This window comes from Stomoxys calcitrans, chromosome 4 (assembly GCF_963082655.1).
Source record: "Stomoxys calcitrans chromosome 4, idStoCalc2.1, whole genome shotgun sequence".
Classification (NCBI taxonomy): domain Eukaryota; kingdom Metazoa; phylum Arthropoda; class Insecta; order Diptera; family Muscidae; genus Stomoxys; species Stomoxys calcitrans.
In genome coordinates this window covers 72,662,601-72,683,226 of record NC_081555.1, presented here as the reverse complement: position 1 = coordinate 72,683,226, position 20,626 = coordinate 72,662,601, and the positions used below count along the sequence as shown (strand labels likewise).

At 35.6% G+C, this 20,626-nt stretch overlaps 1 protein-coding gene across 1 annotated transcript; it reads right to left on the bottom strand.

Annotated features, from left to right (window-relative positions):
- Nucleotides 1-1,187: 1,187 nt before the first annotated feature.
- LOC106092354 (C-mannosyltransferase dpy-19 homolog) lies at nucleotides 1,188-19,327 on the bottom strand. Its single transcript, XM_013259188.2, has 8 exons — nucleotides 18,998-19,327; nucleotides 18,662-18,923; nucleotides 18,091-18,481; nucleotides 16,516-18,009; nucleotides 6,954-7,065; nucleotides 6,799-6,883; nucleotides 6,610-6,735; nucleotides 1,188-3,096 (listed from the first exon to the last, which is right to left on the bottom strand). The coding sequence occupies exons 1-8, from the start codon at nucleotides 19,041-19,043 to the stop codon at nucleotides 2,892-2,894; spliced, it is 2,721 nt and encodes a 906-aa protein (XP_013114642.2). The 5' UTR covers nucleotides 19,044-19,327; the 3' UTR covers nucleotides 1,188-2,891.
- Between the last annotated feature and the right edge of the window lie 1,299 nt (nucleotides 19,328-20,626).

The window sequence follows — 20,626 nt, the reverse complement described above, 5'->3', positions numbered from 1 at the left end:
TGTCAAAATGTCCATGTCTATAGAAAATTTTGTCAAAATTTCTTTTCTATAGGAAATTTTGTCAAAATTTCTTTTCTATAGGAAATTTTGTCAAAATTTCATTTCTATAGGAAATTTTGTCAAAATTTCATTTCTTTAGGAAATTTTGTCAAAATTTTATTTCTATAGGAAATTTTGTCAAAATTTCATTTCTATAGGAAATTTTGTCAAAATTTCATTTCTATAGGAAATTTAGTCAAAATTTCATTGCTATACAAATGTTTGTCAAAATTTCTTTTCTATAGGAAATTTTGTCAAAATTTCATTTCTATAGGAAATTTTGTCAAAAATTCATTTCTATAGGAAATTTTGTCAAAATTTCATTCCTATAGGAAATTTTGTCAAAATTTCATTTCTATAGAAAATTTTGTCAAAATTTCATTTCTATAGGAAATTTTGTCAAAATTTCATTTCTATAGGAAATTTTGTCAAAATTTCATTTCTATAGGAAATTTTGTGAAAATTTCATTTCTATAGGAAATTTTGTCAAAATTTCATTTCTATAGGAAATTTTGTCAAAATTTCATTTCTATAGGAAATTTTGTCAAAATTTAATTTCTATAGGAAATTTTGTCAAAATTTCATTTCTATAGGAAATTTTGTCAAAATTTCATTTCTATAGGAAATTTTGTCAAAAATTCATTTCTATAGGAAATTTTGTCAAAATTTCATTCCTATAGGAAATTTTGTCAAAATTTCATTTCTATAGGAAATTTTGTCAAAATTTCATTTCTATACAAAATTTTGTCAAAATTTCATTTCTATAGGAAATTTTGTCAAAATTTTATTTCTATAGGAAATTTTGTCAAAATTTCATTTCTATAGGAAATTTTGTGAAAATTTCATTTCTATAGGAAATTTGTCAAAATTTCATTTCTATAGGAAATTTTGTCAAAATTTAATTTCTATAGGAAATTTTGTCAAAATTTAATTTCTATAGGAAATTTTGTCAAAATTTCATTTCTATAGGAAATTTTGTCAAAATTTCATTTCTATAGGAAATTTTGTGAAAATTTCATTTCTATAGGAAATTTTGTCAAAATTTCATTTCTATAGGAAATTTTGTCAAAATTTCATTTCTATAGGAAATTTTGTCAAAATTTCATTTCTATAGGAAATTTTGTCAAAATTTCATTTCTATAGGAAATTTTGTCTAAATGTCATTTCTATAGGAAATTTTGTCAATATTTATGGATCGATTATGGATCAAATTTTTTTTACACATTTTTAGCTATATTTATTCGGTATTAATATAATTTATACAATCGGATATTCTCCGGCTGCAGACTCTAGAGTTCTCTGTTTCTATTGCAAATAGAAAAACAATAAACCTTATTTTTGAAGTTAGGCAGAAAATATGTTGCTATTAATAGCATTGACTGGTTTCCTAGGTCGCGATTTCGTCTGGCACCACACCAAAAGTCATAGGTAGGATTTGTCAAAATGGATACATGACTTCTTCTCATCTGTGAATCTCTAAAAAAGACATATCTTCTACGTTGAAAATAAGTAAATAGTGTTTACTTTTTGTGGCGCAGCAAGTAAGAAAACAAACTCCACTTCATACATTTCTGCCAAAACAAGACATCTAACTATTACAAAAAAAACGATACACAAGCATCGATTGCTGAAGAGTAAGTTTTGTTGTAATAGATGGATGTCTTCTTTTGGCAGAAATGCACAGAATCATGTGTATGCCATGGGAGAAGTGTAATTGAATGGACAAAAAATCTGTCATTACACAAAAACACATGCATTGGGAAAAGTACAGCTAACATACAGGGTTGTCGAGCGTGGTATATGTGGAATTATATCAGAGAGGCGAAAAAATGGGTATAAGTACAACATACGTGCGGCCCTTGAAGCCTTAACACCTAATACGGCCGATGAGCTATTCTAACCAAATGACGGAACGCGTCCCATAGTATTGGGTTGCCCAAAAAGTAATTGCGGATTTTTTAAAAGAAAGTAAATGCATTTTTAATAAAACTTAGAATGAACTTTAATCAAATATACTTTTTTACACTTTTTTTCTAAAGCAAGCTAAAAGTAACATCTGATTACTGACAGAAGAAAGAATGCATTTACAGAGTCACAAGCTGTGAAAAAATTTGTCAACGCCGACTATATGAAAAATCCGCAATTACTTTTTGGGCAACCCAATAGTTGGTGTGTGTTGCAATTTCTGGCTTTCCTTTTGCATTTGCAAAGAAAATCTCCGATCATTGAAAATTCCTTGTTTTTATCATATTGGCTCAACATAAAAAAAAACCTTCCGTTCACTCCTTTATAGTGAATGTCCAATTTCCACTCATTGAAGAACTTAGTACCACAAATGTAACAGTTTTCAAAGAATTTTTCACTATTTGTTATAAAAATAAGGTTTTTGTTTTTATATTTGTTAAAGAAACAGAGAACCCTACGGTTTGCAGCCGGACAATATCCGATTGGAAACTGTATCAAAATGTAATTACCAAACGAAATTTTGTCAAATTTTCGTTTTCATAAGAAATTTTGTAAAAACTTCGTTTCTGTAGAAGGTTTCGTCCCTATAGAAAATTTTGAAAAAATTTTTATAGAAATTTCGTGAAATTTAATTATGCGATTTTTTAGAAGAATTGAAGTAGAAATTTTGAAATTTTGAAAAGTGGCATCTTTTAAATTGGGAAGGCGCATTTAAAAAGTTAGTCAAATAATTGTATGGTTTTCTATATGATGGAGTTTGTCTTTTTTTTTCTCTAAGTTGGCATAAATACATTGATATATGTATGTACTTAAAGTATGTATGTATGTACTTATTGTATGTATGTATATATATACCGTATACACATTGTATATATAGCACAGGATGTTTACATTTGCTTTTCCGGCATTTTATTGTATTTCAAATTGATTTGTACACTTTGTGAAAACATTTTAATAATGGCATAATAGTCGTTGGTAAATACTTTTAAAAAGCTCGGTATATTCTTAATTGCTAATTCAGAACAAAATTGAGGATATTTACGATAAGCGGGCTGTACATCATCCCATATAGAAAGTAAATCACATTCATCACTGGAAAACAAATAGGAGAAAGCAAAAAAAAAACGATTATAAAAATTTGTTTAAAAACACTCCTTTTATTGGGACTATGTTATGTGTGGGTCATATTCAACAATAAATAAAAAAGTTCTACATTTGAAAAGGTAATAACAGACAGACAGACAAAAAACAATGGACAGTTTACATTAGGTGTAAATTTGAATTCCCATTAATTAATAGGATCTGCCCAAGCAACAGAGAAGCACTTTACCCGCATGTCCGCTAAAATTCTTTCTTACAAAAGTTATTTAACACTCATTTGAAAAAAGACTAGCAAGACCCTTATCGTAGCTTATGAGCCATGATTAGCTTAAAGAAGTTGGTTGAATGCAACGTTCTCACAGACGTCCAAAAACAGAATGGTTCTAGTTTATTAAAACCATTCTAAGAGCATAAATTATCAAATGATTCATTTATCTTTATTAAGATTAAGTTAGGTTAGGTTGAAAACAGGGTGCGGATATTAATTAAACCGCCCCATGCAACTATGGATATACAGCTAAGCCATCCTGGCGCGGGATGACACCACACACGGTTTGGAACTCTCAGTTCCGATTTATGTGGTGTTCATCGTCATTACGAGAAGCTCAGCTGAGAGCTACTGGACGCGTCCACAGCTTGCAGCTAGTGGGAGGCTCCATATAAGGAGTAGCAGCCGCTGACAAGCAGTAGCGAGTGGAGAATCTCAGTGAGAAGCCGGCCGGCACCGGTTCTTGCTTAAATACTGAGTGCCTATGATACTCGATACGACTAGGCGAGTTAGTGGTGCCTATCCATAACCAAGGTCGATTAAAAAAGGTGGTATCACCCGAACAGCTGAAAACTGCCGACCAGTTTGACGATTTGAAGATGTAGTTCTGCATTCACAGCAAACCACTCCATTTTTGCAAGTTCTCTTTGTTTGTGTTTCTCTTTCTCTCATTTTACCTGCACACATACACACACGAGAAAGCTTTCTCTCCTCAGTAGTCTATGCCACTAGTGTCAAAACTGTTTATTCACTAGCTCCAAGGTTGTTGTTGTTGTAGCAGTGTGTTGTACACTGAGGCGGCAGCGCTTGCCGATGAAGGACTCCATCGGGTCAATCCGGTACGTACAACCGCCTCCAAATTAATCAGGACTAGTTCCACTTTTGTTTACATTCAGTGTAATTTAACATGGGTTTGTGAATTTTACATGGGTTTATCATTGGAGTAACCAGTTGACCCTGGAACTAGTACTTCGGATTATTCCAACAAACTAGTTCTGCAATTGATTTCTTTGGACATTTGCCAATATTTGAAAAAAATATTTTTTTTATTTTTCTGCTTGCTCTTGGTTTTTTTTTCTTTCACTCTCTCCACGAAACAAGTTTTAAGTTTTGTCAGTGCTGAACGAGGAGAGTTGAACTCATAATCTTATGTTTGGTAGACTTCCACGCAGCCTCTAGCATCACTTTGTTAAGGCCATTGTGGACTCGTCAGCTCTGTGACAATAATACTCAGATCTATCAAAATGCGCCCTCCGAACTGCGACGGGCTGTCTCCTCAGTTCTCATGTGGACCACCTCCATCAGGAGACAAAGATTCTACTAGTGCGAAGACATAACTACATGCTGTCTAAGCAATATATTCTAAGCTGTTATCGCAAAGACCATCCAAATCATCATCTTGTGGATAGATATCCACCGCCCAGAAGCCTTAAGGTAGATCTACATGATCTAGAGCGTGAGGTTCAGCGGTACAAGAGAGATCCTCTAGATCAAGCGGGTCTAGACAACATTCATGCAGACACGGTAGCAGATGCGGTAAATATGTACTGCGTGAATGTAGTCCTTGGAGAACGACCGTCTCCCATTGCACCTGAAGAAATTGACATTCCCCTGCAAACTAGAGTTGTTCGGGCTCAACTACCTTCCGGCAGATGCAGCCGCCTCAACTCCTAAAGAGCGAGAATTGATGCCGACGTGCAAGATGTATGTCCCGATTGTAACCAGGGACCACACGATACACGTCACCTCTTTCACTGCCAAGCCACACGCACTTGACCCATTCAGACCCAGATCCCTGTGGACGCACCCCATCTTAGTCGCAGAGTTCCTGGATCTTGACACTCAACAGAATCAAGCAGACAAAAGATAGAACACAACAAACTACTGCAACAACGACAACGACCATTTTTTTAAACCGACCCCTATCAGCAGTACCTGTTGTTAGTGCAGTAAATAGTATTTGAGAGTCAAATGCATAAATAACTACATTTCTTAGGATTTTGCGAAAAATGGAAATGCAGAGACAAAATTCACTTTAAAAGTTAGATGCTGAACTAGATGATGGTGCCAACTGGTTGGTTACTAGCTGGTTTCTTTAAATTTATTTAAGAAAATTCGCCGACATTTTTTATATATTTCTTATTAAAAATTTTTTTAAAAGTGATTTCTACAATTTTTTTTAATGTAATTTAATTGAGTAAGTTATTGCTGTGTGGTAATGCTTGTTGCGTTATTGCATCATTAACAAAGTAATGTCGGTAGTCTAGAGGATGCGTGGAAGAGTACCAAACTAAGACGATGAGTTCAAATCTCCTCGTCGACCACTGACAAAACATAAAAATGTTTTCAATCTGGCACGGGATAACTAAGAGCATCACACAGGCTGGAACTTTAAGTACCGATCTGTGTGGTTAGTAGAATGCTCCATAAGGAGTAGCTGCAACTGCAGTCGAGGACAATCAGCGGTATCGAGTGGAGAGTATCAGAGAGAGGCCGGCACCGGCTGTTGCTTAAATACTGAGTGTCTATGATGCTCGATATGACAAGGCAAGATATTGGCGCATTTAAATGGCCATCATGTTCCCACGGCGATCGGTCGTAAAGACCGCAGCGAGCTTGCTTGCCTATAAGAGCTTGACGAGGATCGCCACCTCCACATGCAAATGTGGCTACAACAACAAAATTTTTCACGTAGAGAGAGTGACAAAGAAAAACCAAAAGCAAGCAGAAAAATAAAAAAAATATTTTTTCAAACATTGACAAATGTCCAAAGAAATCAATTACGAAACTATTAGTTTGTTGGAATTAGCCGAAGTACTAGTTCCAGGACCAACTGGTTACTCTTATGACAAACCCATGTTGAATTCACCAGTAGTTTACACTGAAAGTAAACAAAAGTGGAACTAGTCCTGCTTACATTGTAGCTAGTGAATAAGCAGGTTTGGAACTATTGGCCTGGACTACTGTGAGGGTAATTTTTGAAATGGCATCTTGATGAAGAGATGGCGGATTGGAAACATATGATTTGTGGTTGTTGTACACATGAGACCACCTTTAACGTTCACGCGTCGATCGGTCCTCTGGGCCGTTTATGGAGCTTGACGAGAGTCTCCACCTCCACACACAAATGTGGTTACAACAACAACAACAACCTTAGCCAGTAATCGGCTTGTTGTGCGCAATAAATACTCAAAAAAACCTCGGGAATTCGAAGCTACTAACTTATCATTGCTTACCTTATGTGATTTTCACAATCATTCACTGTTATAATCAAATACTGTATTTTCAATTGGGAACATTGATTATAAATATCTGAGGATTGCTGGCGACTAAAAATACTATATACATGTTCGGTACGTTCGCTGAAACAGCCAAAAAAATCGAAGGTTAGGAATTGTATGGAACAGCAAGGTTTTTGATCTTACCTTATTTGTTTCATTTCCAAATGGGCGTGGTTAACAATTGGTCTTCTTGTTGATAAATGCACTGTACCAATTATATCAATGGGACCTAAAAAAATAATAAACATTAATGTTTTCAAATATTTTTTAATCAAATTTTTGGTCTATTTTGTAATTACCTGCGAATACCGCATCTTTTTCGGTATTCATTTTTATCCATTCCAACATTGTATCCAAATCATCATGTCCCAATTTATGATTTGTAGAGGGAAAATATTCTTCTTGAATATTCTGCAATATATATATAGAAGAAATATGTAAATAATACACATGGTGTACATATTGGAGGGACATTGAGGTATACATTGCAGAACAGAGTGAACAGGAACAGAGGGGATACATCTCTCATATCAATGAGTGCTCTCCGATATAAATAAAAGCTCGATTTTTATTGCAAGCTTGCCGCTGAGCGGGAACACTTTAGCTATGTTAGTTTAGGTGGCCGTTTACATAAGACAAGTTCTTCACAACTGTCGCTAGCACCAGGGGATAACCACCGCCAAATATATTGGGTTGCCCAAAAAGTAATTGCGGATTTTTTAAAAGAAAGTAAATGCATTTTTATTAAAACTTAGAATGAACTTTAATCAAATATACTTTTTTTACACTTTTTTCTAAAGAAAGCTAAAAGTAACAGCTGATAACTGACAGAAGATAGAATGCAATTACAGAGTCACAAGCTGTGAAAAAATTTGTCAACGCCGACTATATGAAAAACCCGCAATTACTTTTTGGGCAACCCAATAGTTTTGCTAATGTTCTCACCGGGATTGGAACCTACGCATTCCTGCTTACGGTGGCCTATTACAGAAAAAATTATAATACTATCCGAAGATCTTGGTCTTGAAACATTAATAACAATTTAAACATAGCCGTTAAAACATAACCAAGTCCAATATGCAATGCAATTGTTGCACAGTGGGCGAAAATTGAAAAAAAAAAATAGTAAAATATATGCCGTGTGAGAACGGTTAGAGATATCTCTTTGAAATTTGAAATGATTAGAGCTGAAGTGTTAGTGAGATCATGTGTAAAATTTCAAGACACTAGGTTTCAAGGCAGTTTCGTTTGTGGTGAGATCTTCCGATTTGACTTCCTGAGCCCCTGGAAGCCGCAATTTTTGTCCGATTTGGCTGAAATTGTGGGGTGCCGTTATAACTTCCAACAACTGTGCAAAATACGGTCCGAATCGGCCTATAAACTGATATAGCTTCTACATCAATCGATCTCCGGATTTGACTTCTTGAGCCCTTACAAGCCGCAATTTTTGTCGGAAATTTTGCATTTCGTATTATGTTATGACTTCCAACTACTGCGCCGTACAGTATGGTTGAAATCGGTCTTTAACCTAATATAGCTCTCATATAAGCCGATCTTCCGATTTGACTTTTTGAGTCCTTACAAGACGCAAATTTTTGTCCGATTTGGCTGAAATTTTGTATGTAGTGTTTCGTTATGACTTCCAACAACTGTGCCGTACAGTACGGTTCAAAAGTCTTATAACCTGATACAGCTCCTTCGTAAACCGGTCTCTCGATCATCCTTGTTCGGTTCCTAGAAGCTTTAATTTTTCCTGGTTTGACAGAAGTTTGGTATGTAGAATAAAATAATGCCCTACAACTTAAGTGTTTAGCCTATGAAATGTATGTTTCAAAAGGGTGCTACGACCTGTTAGGTGTTTAGTTAGGGCTCATCAAAGTCAATTTGTGGAAAAATTGCAACACGAAGTAAACATTTTTTTTTTCAATTTTAATTTTTTTTTATTTTTTAGCTTTTAAATTACTAAATTATCAACCAAAACATATTTTTTTATTTTTGAAACATATTTTAAATTTTTTGTAAAATTTGCATCAATTTTCGGAAATTTTAAGTTGTGAAGCGTATAACTTTTAGCAGGAAAGAACAATCTATATCAATTTTTTATTATTCGTTGTTTTAACTCCAATATCGCTAGAACCTTTAGGAATATTCCAGACATGTAGGAATTTTTTTGTAGAATTTTACGAGCTCTACTTTTGCAAAAAGAATCATGAGGATGGACTAATAAATGCTTATTTGGCAGCACTTCAAAATGTGAAATGCTCGAAGTGACCAATGTTCGCGCCCCATGTCAACCCCTAGGGTTTCCAAATTTTGCATACTTATTAGAAACCATCTCTACATTTGCTATCTCAAGTTTCGTGTAGATATCTTTATTCGTTCAAATGTTATAGAATTATTCCAAAGATGTCCTCCACACAATCCTTTTTTGCATCTAATGGGAGAATGAGACAACTGCGGGCATCTAAACTATTTCGAATTATGTTAAGCGGCAGTCAAATAGCGATTAAATATATCCATCAAAAGAAAAATAAAATATGAAAATCTAGTTTTCGAGATATTACGGACAAAATTACCTAAAAATTGTATTTTGAAAATCGAAAATAGGTCAACTTCTTTTTGGGATCACATACTTTAAGTGACTCATTTTTGTGGCAAACGAACGTTTTGCCCTTGCAAATTGTAAAGGGAAAACGAGTTGTTTAATCAAAACAGCTTTGGTCTGAACAACGTATAAGACACAGAGTACATTTGTATATAGCCATGATTTTTTAAGTGGATCAAGTTCCTCTAAAAACATCTGTCTCTAGTAATCACGCTTAATTTTTACTGTTTAGTGCTAACTGCTCGAAAATTTTTTTAGCAAGTGCTTCTTATTGATTTGTCGTCTCATATTTAGGTAGCCCCATGTAAATCAATTCATATTTTACTTCCTCGGGCCTCTAAAGATGAAATTTTCCCTATTTAGGGAAAATTGTGCACAACGACTTTTGTTATGGCTTTCAAGATGACTTTGTCTAGAACCTGGGAAGTGTAATTCTTATATGATGTGAATATTTTCGTTCCAGTTTATAAATGTTGCATACAAATCCTTGGGGGAGAGTGTGTAGGGGTCAATCAATTTCGTGGTATTAAATGCGGACGATATCCGTCTAAATTATGTGTAAATCAATTTTTCAAAAATAAATTAAACGACTTCTGAGGAGAAGTCAAGGTCAGAATATATACATCATATAATCTGGAAATCCGAATTCGAATTTGAATTCTGGCATCAAAGTTTGGTCGTTTAGAAACGACGAAGGTGTTGTACTTGGCGAGTATTTTATTTTAAGTCTTTAGACACAAACCTCTGATCTTCCGACAAACAAACAAGTAAAAACGCGTTAAGTTTGGCCAGGCCGATACCCTCTACCTCGGGTATATATGGTTACCACCTTTCGTTAAAATCCGGTGAAAAATGCATGGCAATGAAATACATGAAAAATGTTCCGATTTGGATGAAATACTAATAAGTAGAAGTCATTGTTCTATTGTGCATAACTACATATTGATCTTTTTAGTAGCTATATCAAAAAATAAACCGATCTGAACCATATACGACACGGATGTCGAAAAGCCTAACATAAGTCACTCTGTCAAATTTCAGTGAAATCGGATTATAAACGCGCCTTTTATGGGGCCAAAACTTTAAGTCGAGATATCGGTCTTTATGGCAGCTATATCCAAATCTGGACCAATTAGGGCCAAGTTTATGAAGAATGTCGAAGGGCCTAACACAACTCGCTGTCCCAAATTTCGGCGACATCGGACAATAAATGTGCCTTTTATGGCCCCAAAACCTTAAATCGAGAGATCGATCTATATGGCAGCTATATCCAAATCTGGACCGATCTGAGCCAAATTGAAGAAGAATGTTGAAGGGGCTAACTCATCGGTCGGATCGGTCTATAGGGGGCTATATCAAGATATAGTCCGATATAGCCCATCTTCGAACTTAACCCGGTTGTGGACAAAAAAAGAATATGTGTAAAATTTCGACTCAATATCTCATTTTTAAAGATGGTAGCGTGATTTCAACAGAGAGACGAACAAACGGACGGATAGACGGACATGGCTAGATCGTCTTAGATTTATACGCTGATCAAGCATATTTATACTTCATAGGGTCGGAAATGGATATTTCGATGTTTTGCAAACGGAATGACAAAATGAATATACCCCCATCCTTCGGTGTTGGATATAAAAAGGTGTACGAATTGTTTAATTAAATTAAGAAAACCATTTTTTCTATCGCGGTAATTCTTTAAATTTGTTCGAAAACTTTATTTTGGGAAATGCAGTTAAGTTTGATTCGAAATTTGGGGATTAAATGCAAAAAGTCAACAATAGTTCCAATTATCATGCAAATTTAACTTGAAAAGTACTTTGAAACGGCTCTATGAAAAAAATTCCCATGAAATGACCCCCCAAAATCGAAAATGGAATAAGTCCCCAAAATGCTCTATGGAAAACAAAAACAACTATTTTTGGGTAGTTATTTTGTTTTTTTAGGATTTATTTCCTATTAATTTTTCGAGGAGTTATTTCAGTGAAATCGGATTATAAATGCACCATTTATGGGGCCAAGACTTTGAATCGAGAGATCGGTCTATATGGCAGCTATATCCAAATCTGGACCGATCTGAGCCAAATTGAGGAAGAATGTTGAAGGGCCCAACACAACTCACTGTCCCAAATTTCGGCAACATCGGACAATAAATGTGCTTTTTATGGGTCCAAAACCTTAAACCTAGAGATCGGTCTATATGGCAGCTATATCCAAATCTGGACCAATCTGGGCCAAATTGAAGAAAGATGTCGAAGGGGCTAACTCATCTCACTGTCCCAATCGGCGGATCGGTCTATATGGGGGCTATATCAAGATATAGTCCGATATAGCCCATCTTCGAACTTAACTTGATTGTGGACAAAAAAGGATATGTGCAAAATTTCAGCTCAATATCTCTATTTTTAAAAACTGTAGCGTGATTTCAACAGACAGGCAGAGTTATGTGTATCAAGTCCTTGAGAAATGGCAACTGTTTCCAAAACTAAGCTGGCATATGTTGCAAATTTGGTGGTATTTGCGAGGTAAGGGGACAACTTTTGGCGTTTGTCTTTGTTAACGAAATATTCAAATCCAGCAGATTCTGTGGAATTCTTTTCCTGGTTATTTTATTTTATTTTATTTTGTATTCATTTTTTTTTGCTAGAAAAAAAAATTGCCCGAATTTTTTTAATTATCTGCAAAAAAAAAAAATGAATGCATAATAATTCCCCAAAAAACGAAATAAGTCCCCAAGAATAATTGTTTTTGGTTTTTATAGAGCATTTTGGGGACTTATTTCATTTTCGTTTTAATTGAGTTATTTCATAGAGCAGTTTTTTATTTATTTATTAATTTGAATATAATACAAAAAGCCATACGGCCAAATAACTGTATCACAGGGCATGCTACCTAAGTAAAAGCATCTATGCGATATGAAAACAATAAAAAATAAAATCTAAGTAGCAAAATTGGCTCCCCAGCCGTAATACACAAAATATATATTTATGGACATACCTGAAGTATAATTGCCAACTAGATCAGTGATGATAGTAAGCGATAAAATTGTACATGAAAATGCAATGAAAGTTGGTCTAATTAACTTAAACGTATATACAAATGTCAATTGTAACTAAGGGGCAGGTACTAAGCGGTTAAAATAATATTGTTACACTGGCGGTTAAAATAATACGTAGGGATAGGAGCAAATAATTCTAGCAGCGTGCAACTCTAACTACCAATAAGATCATATAAATAGAATTCCTAATAAGTGAAATCACTATATGCGGATTTCTGGTAGCATAAAGCTTTCTACAGAGTAAGCTATTTGATGATATTATGGAACATAAGAAGTAAACGGGATTTAAGGAAATCATCAAATGAACAACCTAGGAAATAATTCGAAATGTAGTCATGCCTATTAACATTATAAATAAAGCGCACGATCCTTTTAATCGACGCTATATGAATTAAGTTAATACCGGAAAAAACCTCAAGGCCATACATTACTTGAGACAGCAAAAGGGTATGAGCAAGGCATTTTCTCACAGAAGTAGGCAAGTAGATATTAGAAGCATAAATTCTTCTCAATTAACTCCACACCCTACAAGAAACCAAATCAACATGAAGTTTAAATGTAAGTCTCGAATCGAGGACAATGCCAAGATATTTAAATTGATTATCATATTCAATTTGAGCACCGATCTTCACAATATTTAAATCAAAGATGTTATGATCATTAGATCCAAACATAATAGCCTTGGTCTTGGATGTATTAACTGTAAGGCGATTAACAGAAGTCCAATGCAATATCTGTCCAAGAGAATCGTTAATACTAGCTTCCAGTAAACCCGATGAACAACGATAACCACCAGACAGAAGAAAAACATCATCAGCGTAAAAAAGGGTTTGCAGGCAACAGTATCAATAGCTTGTTCTATATCATTGACGTACAGAATAAACTAAAGGAGACCGAGAACATATCCTTGGGAAACTCCAGATGTTAAAGAAAGCATGGATGACGTTAAACCGTTGGCCACTACAAATTGAGTTCTTCCTCTCAGATAAGAAAAAACAAGCTTGGATGCTGTTTTTGAAAAATTGAATTGGCTCTTTAATTTGGACATCAAACCACAATGGCCAATAGAGTTATAAGCTTTTGAAAAGTCGATTGAAAGCAGAGAGCATAAATATTGATCTTCACAAATCTATGAAGAATGTGCCTCAAGAATTTGCTTCTTAAGAAGATGCTCCATAACCTTCGATATAGCAGGGAGAATAGAAATGGGGCAATAATCATCAGGATTACGAGCAAATCTTTTCTTCGAAATCGGCATTACCCGAGTAACTTTCCAAGCAGATGAAAATTCAGATCTTCAAGGTACAGTTAAAAAAGTCCAACAATATATCAGAAATATCCGGAAAAATTATCTTAATGAAACGTATAGATATGTTATCTATGCCAACAGACTTCGATATAACCATACATAAAACCTCAAGCAATTCAAATTCAGTTATAGATCGAAAAGAGAATGATTCAGCCCCTTTCTCAAAGTTACCGAAATCATACTCACAGTCACGATTTTCAACACCAACGAAAATCGATTGAGTTCATCAACATCAAGATCAATATCATCCTTATCATCTCCGACGCATTCTTTAGACTTAAGTACCCTCCACATTTCACTTGAATCAAAGCCACTAAAAATCTTGGCAAAATGTCGCACTTTACTCTTACGTATAACACCCTTAGCTTTATTACGCACTCAACAATAAACAAGCCACTTTTGAGTCGAACGTTCCCATTGAAAGGCAGAGAACGCCATATCCCTTAAAGATCTAGCATAAACAATGTCACTAGAGTTCATCCATGAATTAGTGTCATAGCAAATTTTCTTCCTTACAATGGGTACAAAGGAAAGTAATTTATTAAAAAGACTACATAAAAAGTCACATTCGAAAGCATCAAGATAGTGCAAATGGGCAAATAAACCATCCCAGTCTTCTATGCTATTAAAGTCCCGAAATTCTGCAAACTCGGATATTTCGGCATGCAAAAGAAATGAAGCGAAAATCATAGCATGATCAAATATTTTTATTTTCCAGATTCATCTTTTTTAGAAATTAAAAAAAAAAAACAAAAAAAAAAAAAAAACAAGTAAGAGCGTGCTAAGTTCGGTCGGGCCGAATCTTATATACCCTCCACCATCGCATTTGTCGAGTTCTATGCGCGGTATTTCTTTTTAGGCAAACAAAGAATATTGAATAAGAACTGTTATACTATTGGAGCTATATTAAGTTATATTCCGATTCGGACCATAAATGAATGCTGAACATTGTAGAAGTCATTGAGTAATATTTCTGTTCATTCGGATAAGAATTGCGCCTTGTAGGGGCTCAAAAAACAAAATCGGGAGATAGGTTTATATGGGAGCTGTAGCAAGCTGTTGATCGATTCAGACCATATTGGACATTTATGTTGGAGGTCGAATCAAATCGGATGAGAATTGCACCCTCTAGAGGCTCAAGAAGTCAAGACCCAAGATCGGTTTATATGGCGGCTATATCAGGTTATGTACCGATTTGCGCCATACTTAGAGTTATTGGAAAGTTAGCGTGCTTTCGACAGACAGACGGACGGACATGTCTAGATAGACTTGAAACGACATGACGATCAAGAATATATATACTTTATGGGGTCTCAGGCGCATATTTCGAGGTGTTACAAACAAAATGACGAAATTAGTATACCTCCATCATACGGTTAAGGGTATAAAAACAAGATTAGAACGTCTGAATTCTAAAAATCTTTAAAATAAGTCTTCTTCTGAACTGTATACAAAAAATAGCAATGGAATAAATAAAATAATGTAGGTAAACGCTTAAAGTCTTACACTGGTATTCACACAATTTAATGCAGGTTTGAAATAGGCTTATTGGCAGATTTTCTTTATATAACTGTCAAATCTATTTTAAGGTCTATATATTATAAACTATCACGACCTTAAAGCAAATAGTTGTTGTTGTAGCCACATTTGCAGGTGGGGATCCTCGTCAAGTTCTGAACAAGCTCGTTCCGGTGGCCGTGGGAACATGATGGCCATTGATTATTTAAATGCGCCAATATCTCGACTTGCGGTATTGAGCATCACAGGCACTCAGTATTTGTGCAAGAGTCTGTGCCGCCCGGCCTCTCACTGAGATTATCAGCTCGATACCGCTATCGAACTATCCGCAACGTGTTGGCGCGCGCGGTAGCTCCCAGCTAAACTTATCGTGATAACTAAGAACACTACACAGATTGGAAAGTTCCAGCTTGTGTGATGCTCATAGTTATACCGTGCCGGGCTTAACAAAATTGTGGAAGTGTTAAGTAAAACCGCACTGATAAAGACATTGCCAGCAAAATTTTTAGTTTTTGTATCTAATGATGAAATATGGTAGGTTTTTGATCGACCTACATCAATAAGAAATATTTGTTTAATTATCTGGTTCACTAACTTTTTTACATGGAACGGACCACTTTATTCGTTCGAAAGATAGCGTTGTTTTAACAATCGGATGTTACGAACAGAGTAATGAAGTTTGCATAACTCCGTTTTTATAACTTCCGTTCCTCCTAAAAAAAACTAAACTTGAAAAGCCTTTTTTGAAGTTGATCCTCAGTTTGAACATCACACAGATGTTGGATTTATTCAATGATTTATCACCGGAACACATGGTATCTAAGTAGGCTGGGTCCTTAAATGAAAAATTATTTTTAAAACTGGATATTCCTTAAAGCGTTCATTTTGGTGTCGGTTGTAAAATTTGAACAGTTTCCCCATTACCTGATAACTTGAGGGTTTACATTACAAGTCATAGCAAAATTTTACAAGCAAAATTTCTGTCAGAACGGGTTGTAATCTCTAAATTTGTTTGAGGCAATAACCTTTGATTATACGCAAACAAGATTATTTTTCACTCCCATTTATTTTCGCTTGTTTGTTGAAATATATAAAAAATCCCAGGAACCCGGGAAATGAACAATTCTAATTCCCGTTTCCCGGGGTTGTGAAAAGCCGGGAAAATGCAAAATGTTAGATATAACCCACCCACATCTAAACCACTCCTAGACATGCGCAATTAGAATATAGTATGCGGATCTTAAGGGTCTCATTAAATGTAATAACAACTTGATCGACTATCTGGATGAAGTGCAATCCTTAATTTTGCACGGAGGAGCTTCAATGGCTAAACACTAGAAACGTAAAAAATGTGTAAACACAGCAACTTACCTTTATTCCAGGATTGACAACGCTCGTCAAGAAGACCAACAAATAGGCAGTCCAAAATATTCGACGATTCTTATTAGACATAAAGGAGGAACATATTGTAGAACCAAGAACACAACCTTGTGTAAAGCAAAGGAAAAATAGTTTCCTTATGCTGAGACCCATGAATGTAAATACCGCCATTTGTAGGAAACTGTAGAGATAATGGAAACTGCGATAGTTGCACGTATTCTCATCATCGTCACAATCAATGTCCGGCGACTCGTAAACGTCTCTCGCCGAAGCAGGTCGTGCAGAATTTCCTGTAGTTGCATTGGAAGATGACGGTCTTTTACCGTTTAAGGACGGTTTATTTGTCTCTCGTGAGTCTGAATTTGTGATGTCGGGCGAGGCAGGCGAGTTTATATTATCTTCGTTCATTGTTTTAACATCATCATCATCATCGTCATCATGATCATCACGTCTTTTATTAGTTTGAGGAGCTTCATCATCTCCTTTTTCACATTTTGCACGCTCTTGAGTGTTGTCCTCATGTTGCTGTTCACGTTGTTCATGAATTTGTTCTTTGAGCTTTTTAATGTCATTTAGAAAATCCAAATGTTCATTGGGTTTGTCTTTTTTATGCTTAGTCTTTTCCTTCTTATAACGCTCGTAATCGTAGTTACATTTGGCCAATAGATCGAAACAGTCATTAAGACTCGATTCGGTCTCTTTTTTCGACATATCTGACATGCTTATGTGATTCTCTTCAAGAAAATCTTCTAATACATAATTTTTTGCCCTTTCAATGCCTTCCGTGTTAGGCTCCTTCATTTCAGTGGACTTGCGCCACTTGCGAAAGAACCTGGCCATGATCACTACACCGTATAGACAGTAGGGTTTAACCACCAGGTTTTTAATAAAACCCCACAATTCGTACCACTGCATACGTTCATAGTCAGGATTGCAAGCAGCCAGACTGGTTACGAAATTAACTTTAGCCTGTAGCACCCAATGTATGATGAGATCACGATACAAAGCATAAGTGTTTTCCATTGGCCTAGCTAAGCCGGACATTTCTAGCATATCTATTATGGTGCCCTGAGAGCATATGGATATAAGTATGCCCAGAGGTATGGTTTTAAACAGGAATTCCGCTGTGTTTTCTGTTATCCCACTTGTCGACGAAAATGAGGAATCGGCACCAACACCAGCTTCTTTTGGCCGCGTTGATGGTTTTTTCAAAATTCTTACTGCAGTGATAAGTGATAGACCGACAAGCGGACCCAATTGCCAGCCGAAAAGATATCTACGATTGCCGAATGAATAATAGTAGGCCAGGAAATTGGCCATCAGTTGAGATAGCACATAGTCCGTGGTGAAGAAGCCCACCACCCTATTTGGCACATCGCTTATGGACCATGGCAACATCAGTATCAGTATTTGGCTGGCAAATATTATCGCAGAGAACTGCCAGCACAAAAGAGCCACTGTGGTCAAATATACGAGCTTCAGCAACTAAAAGAAAACAAAAAAATCCATATATAGGTTAAGACCCATTCCATGACAGCACCACATACAACCGATTTGCCTTCTTACCGTCAAAGCTGACATCTTGTACTTCTTTGTCTCGGTTACACGGTGAATACAAATGCACAAATAGAACATTTGCACAAATATGGCGGGAAATGCAAAATTTTCTCGGGCCATTGGCCTCTCGTAGATTTTTGAGGCGAAGCTATGAAACATTATGTAGGACACAACAGCATAAATGCCACCGAATATATTGCGGCTAAGCAGCAGGCCATACATGTAAATGATGAGGACGGTGATGCCGCCCAACAGCCACACGCATTCAAAGTAGAATTGCAAAGCCTGTCCTTCACATCGTCCGTGCTCGAGTGTCAGGCGTATGTCATCGGAGCGCCAACAGCTCAATAAAGATAAAAGTCCCAATCTGCTGTGAGAACGTAACAAATGATAAAGAAATCTGGAACAAAGCATAACGAAACGCGGTTAATGAGTGAGATAAAAGGCGTAGCTGAAAAAAGGCCTAATTAATAAAACACTTTGGCTCTCTTGGCATCTGATAAAATAGAAAAAGAAACACAAAATCATGTGTTTGCCTTCGAAAGAGATAGATTAGAATAACACCCACAACAGTACTTACCCTATTGTTATCTCAGGCAGCACATGAAATCTGCTCAAGACATTGACACTATGCGGATATTCGATGGTGGTGACGTTCATTAACTGCATGCAGCCGGTCCAGAAATCTGGAGCTTCTGTTAGCGTCTTATAAAAGCTATGGTACAGGGCGTCCTCACGGCGAAACAGGGACTCCCTTTCTAATTGCGTTAAGTGGGCCATGTTGGTGCGATTCTCGAATAAATATCGAACATGATGGACATACAGGAAAAAGAAGCCTGTACCTGCAACAACACAATTATACTAGGCTCAGCCTAAATTTTTAAATTTTTTCAATCCCCAATGTCGAACAACTTACCTATCAGTGACTGAGCCAACATTAAAACCAATTTTGTTTCTTTCATATCGGTCTTTGGCTCTTACCCCTTTTACACTTACTTCTGTGAGGTTGTTTACCCTTGACTTCTTCTAGATTAATGGTTGTTTTAAGGCCACAGTCGCATAGGTGACATAGATGGTAGCCAATGCATGAACTTTGTTGTGTCTTTTTCTTTCTATACAACGCTCTTCTACCCTTTCGTGTTTATTTACTCATGGTGCTTTTCGTTTGTCTCCTGGCTCCAATTTAAATGTAATAAAAAATATTTGCTATTTCTTCCGGCTCTTGCGACTGACTACAATTCGTATATCTGACAATAATCAGCTGGATTACATGTGTTGACAATTCAGCGTGCAAAAAAACGATAAAATAAAATTTGTCATGTTTATGGATACCTCACATGGTTTAATTGGTTAGCGACTATCGACCGATTTTATTGCTTGTGTAAAACACATGGTACATTTCAGGATTCACTAATACTATGTCAGGGCTCACTTAACAAGGCTAAGCCAAGCGATCAGCCGACATACAATTTTTGAAATTTTCGTCATTGAGATTGTCAAACTTGTTATTTAAATTGCATTGCAAGCCGTATTTGGAAAAGATGTGAAATAAAGAGAAAAAATAATGCGTAGATGTGCAATATGCTTAATTTTGTAAAAGAAAACATTTTTAGTGACATTCGTTAACATTCATAATAGGGAGATTTAGACAATCTTAATGATGTTCATGGGGCGTATCCGCTTAATATTATTGTAAGTGACTTAACCTTCTATCCAGATGCTCTGTCTATTCTGACTTGTTTTGGTTCACTGGTTTTGGGAAAAATCACAACCGTTCACACCAGTTGAGATGTTTACAAAATTTAATTATTTACACTCCAATTTATATTTATGGTAGCTTATTGTAAAGACTTACCTTCTTTTACTATGTCTGCAAAATTTTGGTTCATATTACAAATTATTTAGATAAAATTTGATTTATATTATTTGACATTATTCAGGGCTGTGTTTATTTAGCACACTTTAGGCATTTATTTCGTCTCACATGATTTGAATGACTTTTTTGTGACTATTCTGCTTTCGGAATAGCCGCTGAAATTTTTAATTGCACGTTACGCACGTTTCTTTTGTTCTCTCTTTTTTTATATATTTTTTTTCTCAAATAAATAAAGAAAAACGAACCATTGAAACCAATAAAACAAGCAAAAATGACACCGGCAATAGTTTCAAGTGTCGCCACTATAATCGTTTTTTACCATTTTCCTCACTTTAAACAGAGTACTACTTTTCCGCCAAATTTCAGCCAACGTGTTTTTTAGTATGGAAGCTCTTAAAAAGCTGAACAGAATACGCAGTCGTTTTCAGAGCATTATAAAGGAAAACCCAGTATACACTTATAAGGCGAGGTCACGCGAATAGCTGAGTTCAATTTTTTAATTTTTGTTTTGATTTTGTAGTAAATCTAAATGTCAAAGCCTTGATAACACAGCTGCGTTTTTTTTCCTTAAATCTTAAAAAAACTTCTAATTGATGCGATATTCACAAAGTTCTACACAGAAAATATGTTAAATAAACCTATTTCAAATCTACATTCAAGTTTTGTGAA

Coding starts and splice junctions, on each gene's coding strand:
- LOC106092354 (XM_013259188.2), bottom strand. CDS start 19,043: ATGAAAGAAACAAAATTGGTTTTAATGTTGGCTCAGTCACTGATAG. Junction 18,010..18,090: donor ACAAGATGTCAGCTTTGACG/GTAAGAAGGCAA, acceptor GTTTTCTTTTAG/TTGCTGAAGCTCGTATATTT. Junction 6,736..6,798: donor TTGGAAATGAAACAAATAAG/GTAAGATCAAAA, acceptor TGGCTGTTTCAG/CGAACGTACCGAACATGTAT.